This window comes from Haliotis rubra, unplaced genomic scaffold (genome assembly GCF_003918875.1).
Source record: "Haliotis rubra isolate DU_JTF1 unplaced genomic scaffold, ASM391887v1 Scf366, whole genome shotgun sequence".
Lineage (NCBI taxonomy): Eukaryota > Metazoa > Mollusca > Gastropoda > Lepetellida > Haliotidae > Haliotis > Haliotis rubra.
In genome coordinates, this window is record NW_025767042.1 from 504609 (window position 1) to 518308 (window position 13700).

General features: G+C 45.0%; 1 protein-coding gene across 1 annotated transcript; it reads right to left on the reverse strand.

Annotated features, from left to right (window-relative positions):
• Positions 1 to 880: 880 nt before the first annotated feature.
• LOC124285690 (BTB/POZ domain-containing protein kctd15-like) lies at positions 881 to 13032 on the reverse strand. Its single transcript, XM_046721966.1, has 2 exons — positions 12828 to 13032; positions 881 to 3850 (listed from the first exon to the last, which is right to left on the reverse strand). Exons 1-2 carry the CDS (start codon positions 12992 to 12994, stop codon positions 3199 to 3201), a joined length of 819 nt encoding a protein of 272 aa, XP_046577922.1. The 5' UTR covers positions 12995 to 13032; the 3' UTR covers positions 881 to 3198.
• Between the last annotated feature and the right edge of the window lie 668 nt (positions 13033 to 13700).

Sequence of the window (13700 nt, forward strand, 5' to 3'; positions counted from 1 at the left end):
CACAGTCCCTGAACCACATTATTTCCCCTACTGCCTCACCCTCCTAGTCTGTCTCACAGTCCTTGAACCACATTATTTCCCCTACTGCCTGGCCCTCCTAGTCTGTATCACAGTCCCTGAACCACATTATTTCCCCTACTGCCTCACCCTCCCTGCAATGTAGTCTGTCTCACAGTCCCTGAACCACATTATTTCTCCTACTGCCTCACCCTCCAAGTCTGTCTCACAGTCCCTGAACCACATTATTTCCCCTACTGCCTCACCCTCCCTGCAATGCTAAAGCCCTAAATGAAGCAAGTCTAGATTTCCTCAGGTTCTGGTCCATCTCACGGGGGCTCCTTTTCGATTTAAATGGGTTTATTTACAACCATCAAAATCATATATATTCAGAAACTAAGCGTTATAGTCTATTCCAATTTCAATTGAAGTACAATGTATTTGTTTCTTTCAAAATTTTATATTCAGAGACTACGTGTTAGTCTAACTTACTGAGTGGGAGAGATGTGATCATATGTGGGATCGATGCAGTCGTGGGTATAAAATTGACAAGAAAAACATGAAGATTTGTAAAGACGTTTAATCATTCAATGGATTTCATAAGATCATAACATTGCACGTGACTAAAACAGACCACACATTATGAATCTATCTGTGACGAAATTATCTACTCCGGGGAGCTGCCGTCTCACCCCCATTCTCTTCCCACAGAGGTTACTCCTGTCATATCTTCCTACGTAACCTCTGTTCTAATACGGCCCTTTCATGGTGTGAGCGTTCAAGACTGGTGATTGGAGGCAATCAGATTTAGTTGTGCAATCAGCGACGTTGTTTCAAAAGTGATCATTCGCAAGGCCTCGGCTGTGGGAAGAGAATGTCTCCCCCCTGTACCAGCACACCCTCCAGTAGCTAGTGTATCGTACCTCCGTTCAAGGTTCATACTCGGATGGAGGTAAAATACCCTTGATAATCGAAGATGGTGCACACACTGTGTTCAACCATTCTGTGCTAAACACCGAAAATATATAGATTTACATACAAAATGTATTCTGTGATGAGTCACAGCGATATTCCCTCTACAAAATGTTTACTTATATAATAAGCTCGTGATATTTACCAATATATTCTTCGTGAGTGAGTGATGAGATTTTACCGCCGCTGTTGGCAATATTCCAGAAACATTAACTGGTCATGATAACGGTTTTGTTTCATTATCAGTGCAGTAATATTAATTTTAATGAAGGCGACAAGTTAATGGACTTGACAAACTCGCGTTTGACATTATGAACATTGATTGACTGATGAAATGCAATCAGCCAAGTTAGAAGCCAGATATATTAAGTCACCTCCCACCACTATCCTAGATTGCAATGAGCGTCACCAACGTACGTTTAAAACTGAGCCATGAGCGAGAACCCCTCAACCACCTAGCCAGCCAGCCGTCCCTTATAGCAATGAAACCTAAAGATATAGTCTGAAAAGGAGCACGGATGGCAAAGGCGTGGCGTGGGTTCTTGATTTGTCTGCACTATACCCACGCTCGTGGTTCTTACCAAAGCGGTAACGTCTTACAATCTACAGAGCTCTTCGCACACAGGCCAAGCGGGAAGCCGTGATATGACCAGAATGCTGTTCGCAGTGGAGTGAAACCTACCTCACTCACTCTGAAGAAAGATGGAATTTCCAAACCTATTTTACCAGACCAACTAATATATCATTGATATTCTTGCTTTTGATTGGCTTGGTCTGACATACAGTATATCTAAATCGACGTGTTTGATTGGCTTAAAACAGTATTATTGAACTTCTTCCATGTTCATTCACGATAATGATTTCAGAAATAGCCTGATATAGTAGCCTGATATAGTAGCCTGATACAGTAGCCTGATACAAATACAGACGTTATTGAGCCAACTGAATCATACTGAATACTTACTCCCGTTAGTTTGTAACGGATTCGTCCTGTTTTTCACAGAATGTAAAACATGCATAATTACAAGGTTCAAATCCCCCGGCACTTACAAGATTTCAATAACAGGCACCGAATAAATAGACATGATAATACAAAAAGCATAAATATATGTACATATGCTTTCTACCAAGAACAGTTCAACAAACAGCAGTTGATAATGACTTTACATTTTAGGTGTGAAATAGATGCAATAATTGTCAAATCTCATAACCACAAATACTACTAAAAGTGCGCGGACGACATTCATACTGGCTGTCCCTGAACGAGTTCCTTGCCTTTGCTGCGCATATCGAGCGTGCGCAACAAGGGCATGGGTCCAGTCTGTAGCTGCCCCTAACTAACGTGATCACATGACACAGTGAATTAATTCAAGCAGTATGTGTATACATATGAATCAGTTTAAGATATCTCCTAGTAGTACGACTTAACACCATTAATCGAAAGTATAAATACCTCTAAACATATGATTGAAACATTTAGCACTGTCATAGGTACAGCTGAAAGGTAAGCATAACGCTCAGAGAACGCCAACAAGTCAGGTCCATTGAAATCTCATATCACAGAACTATATACTTGCACGTCATGTACACAAAGCTGACCGCATGGTCCGTACATTTAGTTTCGTAGTTTGCTGTAGACACTTAGTTCGCCTGAATCACATACCATAACACCTGGGGAATCCATATTGAAAGTAGAGCCGGTCACATGACAAACCACAATTTGGCTTTGGCTTATGTTTTACTGAATGTCGTCTTCAAAAATCAAAATATATACTTTTTCTATGTCAAAGATAAAATGATCGCATTCCAAACCAGGGTCATGACAGTCAGACGAACTTCACGCGGAAGGATCTGGCAGTAAATAGGCTGCAAAGTATTATCACTACTCCAGTGCGGCCGAGGTATATGGGAACGGGATACGGCGAGCTGTTCCGAGTGTCTCAAGGCCCTGAAATAATCCGTAGATGACTTCCATCATGGTGGCGCGGAAGTTGAAATCTGCTATCAAATGCAAATTGTTCTTAGGCATCAGATGACGCTTACAGCTAACGTCGACAACGACACAGTTCGTTGTTACATGAGTTAATCCGAAATCCACCCTCACGGAAACGGAATAAGATCGCGTTATATGGGTCGCCAGCAGCTTTCATTCACAGGATTAATGTGGAATTTCTGATCATAAAGCAACTGGTCAGTTAAAGTTCCGTCCCTCTCCATAACATGACTGTCTCAGTGTAGCGACTTGCAGTTCCGGCAGAACAGGTACTCGCTGAACTGCTGACCCTCCACGCCACCGCCTGTCGAGGCGATTACTTGGAAATTGTGGTTTAAAAGCCTCTGGATAACCTGAATAGAATTGAGCTTACAAAATCCATTGAGAGGAAAACGAATCACAAAATGGTTCTCCATATTCCAACCAGAATTCCGTGTATCCATCAGCGCTGACGTAAGTTCCGGGAAAACTTCTTCCAAAAGCGCCCTCTCAGCACTTAACGAGATTCTCTCCCCTAGGTCAGGGCTGATACTTACTGCAATACAGTCACAGAACTCGGACGAACTGGGCTCCGACTTGATCTCACGGACTGTTTGCATGATTGTCTGGTCCGTCGTCTGTGCGGGCTGTGTCACTGGACGCTGTTTGCTACGTCGCGTAGCTTCAATGTCCCGAACCATTCCTTGGAGCTCGAAGAATCGCGATTCTTCAAGAAGTTGCTCCCACTCTGTGAAGTCTTCTGGAAGACAACACCTTTGACAGCGCATGTAGTTGAGGATGTAGCGGAACATCTTGCCGTCACGGTCGATGAAGTAGTGTTGCTTCAGGCTGTCCAGTACGATAGGGATGCTTCCGTTGAACATCTTCGCCAGTCGCGAGTCGGGAAACCTGGGAACACCACAAAGACAACATCCTGTGAGAAATATGAAAATTGTGACCTTGGATCTTCAAAATTTCAAAACAATTCAGATGATGTTTGGAAAAGAAATACCGTAATAGATTCATTGATAGAATCGGGGCGGTGGGGTAGTTCAGTGGTTAAAGCGTCCGCCTGTCACGCCAAAGACCCGGATTCGATTCCCCACATTGGTACAATGTATGAAGCCCATTTCTGGTATCCCCCGCCGTGATATTGCTGTAATATTGCTAAAAGCGGCGTAAAACATCACTCTCACTCATTAATGGAATTATTCGTTTCACCTAAAATCTCACATATCTCAATCTTCAATTCTGACCATCTTTAATGACGTTGTCAGATTATAACAAAAATCAAAGTCGATTTTCAGTTGTTTCCGGATTTGTCTTTTGGGAAATCCAGCCTTATTAGGAACAATTTTAACAATTATTCCAAAGGTTAAAGACTAAAACACAGCTGATGAATTGGTCATTGTCAACAGTTTCCAATACAACTGGCTCCTTGAATATATCTCACATAATTTCATGATAAAAAAAATCCATGATGGCCAGCGGGCTTGTTTAAGTATCGAGTTATGGGCGTCTCTGACCGCGGCCTATCGACCCTCCCAGACGCGCTAATGCCTCCCGGAAGCCTTGCATGCTCTTGCCTTATGTAGGCAGTAAAATATATCTTCTTTCTTCCCCATCGATCCCGCCAGGGCGACGGAGGTGGTCGGGAAACTGGACAAGTGTTTTCTGTAAAGCACAGGTAATGGCGACTTGGACACGCCGGGGGGTGGAGGTCAGATAATCTATCATGTTCATAAGGATCGAAAGGTTTTACCCACGATCATATCCAAGTTTTGGTGCAGAATGATGAATATTGACTGTTAAAGGCGGGTTGGTTTATGCTTAAAAAGCTCGCCCTGCTTTTTAAATAACACGACTAAGATTCTACTTCTTCGGGTATTCTTGCAGAGAGTGCGTGAGTATGGTTTTACGCAGATTTTAGCAATATTCCAGCAACATCACGGCGGGGGACACCAGAAATGGGCTTCACACATTGTACCCATGTAGGGAATCGACCCCGGGTCTTCAGCGAGACGAGCGAACGCTTTAACCACTAGGCTACCCCACCGCACTCTTGCAGAGAAGCCTAATGGATATAGTGAATGAGTGAGTTGGTTTCAGTGTTACTTTCAAAGGACTTTCAGTTGTTTGGTTTGTTTTTTAACGCCGCACTCAGCAACATTCCAGCTATATGGCGGCTCTCTGTAAATAATCGAGTCTGGACCAGACAATCCAGTGATCAACAGCATGAGCATCGATCTACACAACTGGGATACGATGACATGTGTCAACCAAGTCAGCGAACCTGACACCATATAGACATTGATCTATTGCACACAGGACACGCCCAGATCATAAGTTGATAGAAACCAGTACTGTATATATACTAACAGGCAAAAGAAAGTATACACCAATGATTCATGGTGGCTAAACCTCAAAGATTTTTCAATACTGATCTTTTGGTACGGGTAACATACAGTGATATGGACTTAATGCTTGCTCTGTTTCGATTGTTTTCAAAATAGGAACATAATTTAAGTGAAATTTACTTTTCAGGCATAAACCTTTTTTCCCGTCGGTTCAGTAATTGCATTCAGAATCAGCACCAAGTCTCTTCAAGAGAAACCATAGAGAACAGAAGAAAAATAAGTGAATTTATACAAGATTTTTGGAGCCAGACACTCTTCTATTTTCGTGGGCAAAAGAAGCCATCATCAAACCGCAAATTAAATCAAGTACAGTTGACGGACTTTTTTCTCCTATTATATGTGTCCATTAGGATGTCAGCGCCCGAGGGGCCATGACACAATAGGTAGACTGTGTGGTACGGTCCAGCTGATCTCGGCAGCCTGGGTCCAGTTGCCTGGGGGTACATGCCCCTTGAGTGAACTAATTAACATCAACACCTTTCAAACACAACACATCGCCCCAGGCACAATCTATACAAATATAGGTAAATACACGAAATACAATTTCAACATGTGTTCCCGCCAGCTGTTGTCTCTCTGAAAGGAATTTACGTGTGTAAACAGTTCACTCATGGACATGTTTTCTGAATGTTTGATTTGCTCGTTTATTTTTTTTGTATGTTTGTTGTTTGACGCCGCGGGTAGCGATTTGTTAAACGGTGGTCTGTTAATAGTCTGGAGACTGGATGCAGTGATTGAGATCATGAGCATCGATCTACGCAGTTTGGATACAATGACATGTGTCAGCCAAGTCAGCGAGCCTGACCACCCGATCCCATTAGTCGCCTGTTACAAGCACGGGATGCCTAAGACCAATTCTAATCCAGTTCTTCACGGGTCGTTTTCTTTATGCATGGTAGGGTTAATCATGCTATTGCGCGTAGTAGTTTAAGTTCAAGTGATTCTAGAAGCTCGACCAAATCTGCTTGCAATGAGTGAGTGAGTGAGTTAAGTTTTACGCCCCTTTGAGCAATATTCCAGTAATATCACAGCGATGGACACCAGAAATCGCCTTCACACGTTGTGGTCATGTGGGGAATCGAACCCGAGTCTTCGGCTTGACGAGCGATCGCCTTAACCACGTGCCTACCCAACAGCCCCTGCTTGCAATGAACCTTTCAGTCAAGACGCACGTAATGTTATGTGTTTTATATAGAAAATATTACCATATTCAATTTACGAATTATGTGAATAATCATTGCACTGCATTACTATCACCCGTCAGTGGATCGGAATACATTCAACTTTCATTCTCAGCTCCCCGGGGATCATACAAGAGCGCGACATTAAGGGAGCTCGGGAGTTACGTCCCTTAGGTAATCAATGATTCAGTTTAGAATCCAAGTGAAATGGGCTTTTACGTCACGTTCAAGATATGCACAGAAAACGGAGTCTGAGACAAGTAACCATCCCACCCCTCCCCTTCTGCAGAGTCACAGGCAGGGTAACAAAACTACGTCTTCTGGTGCAATACGACCCAGGGACTGAACCACCGACCTTCTGTCCTCCGGGCAGACGCTCTATCGACTTGACCACGGGGTGGGCCTTAAGGATTCAATCCTAGATACTCTGCGAGTATGAAGAGTCAAAGAGTATCACAGACGCGTGGGTGAATTTCATCAAAATAAACGCCTACGATAAGCGTCCGATAGGCTTCCCTCAAGCAGCAAGCGGACTCCGTCATGATAGAACACATCACCTAATAACGCCTCTCCTTGCAAATTCACACCTTCACCTTCGATAAATGGTAAAGATTAAATACAACACCCACTAAACTGATATCGTCTCTCTGACACACAGCCAATGAAGAAAACTCGACGAGTGACAAGGCTACCATAGAAATTTACAGGAGACGTAATAGGATCTACACCACGTCAGCGTCAGTTACTGTTTGTACAGCTATTATCATCGCAACCAAACCGTGAAGACTGACTGAATATATTTGGCACATATATAGGGCCGCCATAGCACTAGACCAACTTGGCTGGCCCCACCAGCTTATAATGTGTATACTGAAAGCGGATTAACAACCTCGAGGCATTTATACCTCCATTTGTGAATTCGCCCGGAGGCCATAGTAAATACCGGCTTGAAGCTTGTATTTCATCCGGACTGGGCTCATTATAATTGTTCCTTTACTTCGTCTTGAAAAAGCGAGGGCCCGAAGAATACGGTTCGGTGGGGGACCGTCTAGCAAGAGGTATATTTGCCCTCGGGCATATCCAGACTTCATTACAATTCTGTCTGTTTTTTTGTGCATGAAATCATCTTTGTGCAAAACCATTCTTATTTAATTATCCACGTTCCCGGGCCATGTCCGGAGGGCTTGGATCAAAGGCTGAAGCGATCTCGCCATGACAACAGAACAATGTGCGAAACTCCACCGCTTCGGCAACGGGTATTTTCTAGCTTATGCTGTATATTACATCGGTTATGACTGCTTTTAGTAAAATAACACGCAAAGCCTTCGCAAATTGCCTGCCTCCAGAACGCCTTGCAGATTTGTGCGAATTGACGTGTCCGCGGCCCATCCCTCGGGCTTTTCCGTGTTCAGCGCGAGCAACCATAGCAACGACTTCTTTTGCTTCTCGTACACAAACAACATTAAACATGTTGCATTATCTTATAGACAGAAATCACTCTTTAGGTTTGACAGCCTTGCCTCTATCGACAACATTCACTATCCTGGATTTGAAAAAAACGTATCAGCCTCAGGCGCCCCCACATCCCCTTATCCAGGGACAACGAGAGGGAGTCAATAGAATTCAATATCGTCCTGCTTAAAATACAACATGTCACAACCAGAGGAGCACACTTGCCGATGATTTCCAGCTTCTCTTCCAGTTCTGTTTGCAATTGAGAAGAAGGGGAGTAGACGGTACCCCTTGTTGACCCTCAATGCCGTGCCAAAACACCCTGAGGGTTAATATTTGGGCGACTTCCCCTCTATGGCGAGCGCAACTTTCTGCGAGGCATGAAGTAAAAGGATAGGGGTAGCGGCAAAGAAGGCTGTAATTATTTGTCGAGGATAGCCCACGGCTACTTCCTCGGCCCTGTCGAATGGCAGGGATGAAATTGCGCTCTCAAATCAACGCAAGTGCAACAACTACAATATACCGCTCAGATCAGTCGTTGGCCGCGTTTCAACTGCTGTTTGCAGGATTTACATTTTAACTCTTTTAATCAATCCAAATGAAAACCTCTCCAATCAGTAATCGCCAGAAAACGACATCGTTTGATCTTTGGGGGCTTCACTGATGAAACGTGCAGAGTACCGCGATTGAATTCACAAGTTTTTCAACATATTTCTGTCGCATACATTCAGATACGCCAAGACCAGGTAGTTCAGACAATTATGAAGCGCTAACATTTGTCTCTCGGAGAATCAACCACTTCAGCAGACGACTTGACCAGAGTCGGACACAGGGCCCGGAGGCGACCCTGAGCAGGCACGATCTTCCGTCAGACCCTCTCCAAATCAACAGCGATCAATGACTTCAGTTTTTAGTTTGCCCTCTGTCTAAAAACAGTGTGAGAAAGTGGCCACCACAGAAAGCAAGTGGCGGCAAAAACTCAGTATTGATCGTCTGCCCGCCGCGGACTCAGATGGTCGGACGACGGCAACAAATGACAATTGCTTCTACTTAGGGCAAGAGAGTCACTTAGCTGACAAAGACCTTCGAGGGCACACCCTGGGGTCGGGAAGGGGAGAGGGGAGGAGGCAGGTGGGGGACAACAGAATTTAATGTCCCTGGGGCTACTAGACGCGCCTGCAATGGGTACATGAAATTGTGTGCAGCCTGTTTCTGGTTTAACTCGTTAGCACCTAGCTTTGTCGTCATATCGGTTCAATGGTCATATTCTTTGGTGTTGCTTGTTCATAACTTTCGGCAGCCTCAATTAGTTCTCGAAAGTACGCAATAGGCGTTTATTCGCCCACGTGGTGTTGAATTACGTGTTTACCATTCATGTTCAGCATGCCAGGATTTCACGGACATACCAGCATACTAGTGTTTCACCCACACACCCGCTTACCATTTCCCACTCACATACCAGCTCAACATTTTCCCACACCTACCAGCTTACCATCTTCTCCCCCGACACATCAATTTAAAAGTCTCCCACCACACACCAGCTCACCAATCTTCTACTCACACACCAGCTCACAATTCTTCTACCCACACACCAGTTCATCATTTTGCTCACCACACACCAGCTCACCATTCTCCGACCTACACACCAGCTCACCATTCTACCTACACACCAGCTCACCATTCTACCTACACACCAGCTCACCATTCTCCGACCTACACACCAGCTCACCATTCTCCGACACACACACCAGCTCACCATTCTCCGACACACACACCAGCTCACCATTCTCCGACACACACACCAGCTCACCATTCTCCGACCTTCACACTACCCTACCATTCTCCCAACAAACACAAGCTTACCATTCTCCGACCTTCACACCAGCTCACCATTCTCCGACCTACACACCAGTTCACCATTCTCCGACCTACACACCAGCTCACCATTCTACAAACTCCACACCAGTTAACCATTTTCACACCACACACCAGTTTATCATACTTCTACCCACACACCAGCTCACCATTCTCCGACCTTCACACTACCCTACCACTCTCCGACCTTCACACTACCCTACCATTCTCCGACCTTCACACTACCCTACCATTCTCCCAACAAACACTACCCTACCATTCTCCCAACAAACACTACCCTACCATTCTCCCAACAAACACAAGCTTACCATTCTCCGACCTTCAAACTACCCTACCATTCTCCGACCAAACACAAGCTTACCATTCTCCGACCTTCACACTACCCTACCATTCTCCGACCAAACACAAGCTTACCATTCTCCGACCTTCACACTACCCTACCATTCTCCCAACAAACCCAAGCTTACCATTCTCCCAAAAAACACAATCTTACCATTCTCCCAACAACCACAGGCTTACTATTCTGTCACCACGCACCATCCTATCATTCCCACACACGCATACGCCTGTTTCATAATGGCTACCACTCTGATTTCTCAAAAAGGGCAATGAAAGAGTCCCGTCTCCGAGTAACAATATACGACCACCAGTTACCGTTGCACGCGATAAACGACGCTCTCCCAGAAAGGACCGAGACAGGTTTCTATATTGGTCTCATATAATCCTAACGAAGACCTATTTCCAGACACAGGTTTCATGTCCTATTTCAGATGACCCACATTCTATAAGAACAGAAGCACCAGGACTTGCCGAATCTGGCGGTCTGGGAATAGACTGGGATGGCACGATCCCAGACTTAATATTACCACGCACATGCGCACTGCCACCTTCATGGACCAAACCACCTCTGATCATTGTACACCATCCGATACAGCTTCCCTTTGACTGACTGAAAGGACACCATAGGTACAATTATCCGTTATTTATGTCCTGATCGGTGTATATATTGGGGCTGTGTCTTTAGACGTCCTTTGTTCCGGTCAGCCATATATGATGCTTCAAAATATCAACCAGGACAAAGATTGCCCACGCGGTTAAAATACCCAGGCTGATTGTGGTGAAGTTCCTGTCCAGCCCCTGGCGATACCCAGCCTAAAGCACGGGCCATCCAAAAATAAACACTTGATTGAGACCTTTGGAAGCGTCCAGTACATGGTCGTTAAGCGGAAGGGGCGGTGGGATAGCCTATTGGTTAAAGTGCCGAAGACCCGGGTTCGATTCCCCACATGGGTACAATGTGTGATGCACATTTCTGGTATCTCCCGCCGTGATATTGCTGGATTATTGCAAAAATGGGCGTAACACTCACTCACTCATTAAGTTGAAAAAGAACCCCAGTTGGATGGCTTTTAAGTATGGCATGACCGTTGATATAGCTATTGTAGTCCGGATGCTTAGATTCGTATGTTCACGAGTTGAGTAGGTGAGGTGAGGTGAGGTGAGGTGAGGTGAAATTGGGTTTATCGTCGTGCTTGAGAATATTTCGCTCATATGACGACGTGCATGCGTGTGTATGTGTATGTGCGGCTACTTGTACTAACCCAGACTGAAGCTGGTTTTATAGTGCTAGCCCACTGAGATACCATGCCGCAGTGAAGCATGAATACCCCACTCAGACACATTATACTGACTCCGAGCCGACCAGTCCTTGTTGTACCCATTAATGCCGAGCGCCAGGCAGGGACCAACAAGTACCATATTTTAACGTCTTTTGGTATGACGCGGTCGGGGATCGAACCCGCGACCTTCCGCTCTCCGGGCGGACGCTCTAACCACTACACCACGGAGGCGGTTAGTTGAGTAGGTGAATATTGTTTTACGGTTCAGTCAGCAAGTGTTATTACAATGTATTGTAAATAATCTAGATAGGACCAGCCAAACGAGTGGTTGAGATCATGACCACCTTTAAAGGGCGATGATATACTGTACAAAGCTTGACCATCCTATCCAACACGAACGTGAACGGACTTTCTCAAAATACAAAGAGCTTATTCTGAAATCAGAACAAACTGTCCAAATGCAAGCCTTTCTAGTCGCTTTACATATCATCTTGCATGGTTATATAAATATGTTACTAAAACCGCGGCAGTGACGTGCATACCATCAAACTGACCGTCTACCCAGCTCTCCGTGGGGTTTCCATGACAGCACGTGGAACGTGGACTGGAAAGTTTTCAGCTTTAAAGATATTTTCTGGATGGAAATCAACACTTCACTATGAAAATCTGGATGTAAACTCGTCAAAATTTGGTATGCGGTATCTTCAGTGGGCTGAGTAAGATGTATCGAATCGTCACATGGCGCTCGGCTGTGGCAAAGGTTCTATGCTGGCGCATGGAACTCTGGGTAGGAGACTGTTTGCACACGCTACTACGAACCCACTCAGCATGTAGGACGTGTTCTTATTGTAAATGATTCCAACAGTACTATTGTTTGTCATAGCCAAGAATCAGTGATGTGGAAATATTTTTTGAATAAACGGGATTGTTGGCCCCGTCGTCCAATTTGCTTCCCAGAGATGAGTCCGTTGGGTGAGCCAGAAACCTAAGGGTTCGAATCCTAGATTCCTCAGGACCCTACCCAAGCTCATGAGATCACAGAAGCTGTGAACGTGTAACTATGATCTGAATAACTTCGTCTTTCTTCAGACATCAAACTGACACCTGTTACTAAATACTGTTCAAGGCGGTTCAACCAAACTCACTCCCATTCGGGGCGGTACGGTAGCACCGTGGTTACGCGTTCGCTCGACTTAAAAACCCGGGTTCTATTCCCCACAGGGGTGCAGTGCGAGGAGCGGACTTCTGGTGTCCCTCGCCGTGATATTGCTGGAATATTGTTAACAGCGGCGTAAAATCATCTTCACTCACTTTCTCCCATCTCTCTGCTAGTTGTACTCACCTCGTGAGAGTTTCAAGAGATGACGTGTATATGACACCGCCCACGTCAATATGGACCGGGGCTGTATATCTTGTAGGGGTCGCTGGGCAGGGAACACCGGAAATCTTGTTAAAGTGGCCATTGGGGGTTGTGACGGATGAGGGTCTTGAGGTGACTGGGGACGACATGTCGTGGTGTACGTCACGCGCCGTGACGTCAGTTCCGGTCAAAGGATCAGCAAACTGCAATATAAACTGATGTTATATCACAACAGTTAAACAGTAACTTAACAAATGTCCTTTGTGAAACACCGCGTTGAAGAATTTATATGACAATGCATTATTATTTCGAAGTGTGTGAGTATGTTTTCACGCCGATTTTAGCAATATTCCAGCAATATCACGGCGGGGGGCACCAGAAATGGGCTTCACACATTGTAACCATGTGGGGAATAGAACCCAGGTTATCGGCGTCACGAGCGAACGCTTTAACCACTAGGCTACTCGAACGTCTCGATTATTCTGAAGGGCAGCTAGAGGTAGGGTTTGTGTAACCAAAACAGAGCTATTGCTTGATTTTCGATTAAAATGTTGAACAGTTGACAAAAATTGACAGCAAATTCCACTGGAACGTATTTCGAGCACATATCACTTTAGGTCCTCCAGCCTTTTAGTGTGACTCGATATCTATCTCTAATGTTGTACAATGTGTCATATTAAGGCTGTGGTGAGTGTCTGCCTGTTAGTATCAGTAAACCAGATAGATACGACTATTTCTACATGGACAAGGTCGGCTCCGGGATGACGCGAGGGAGGATGACAAATGCTGGCCCCCAGGCTTCAGCTGCTGAATCATCGAGGGCAGACCGCAATAGGTGATGTACCTGCATACCGT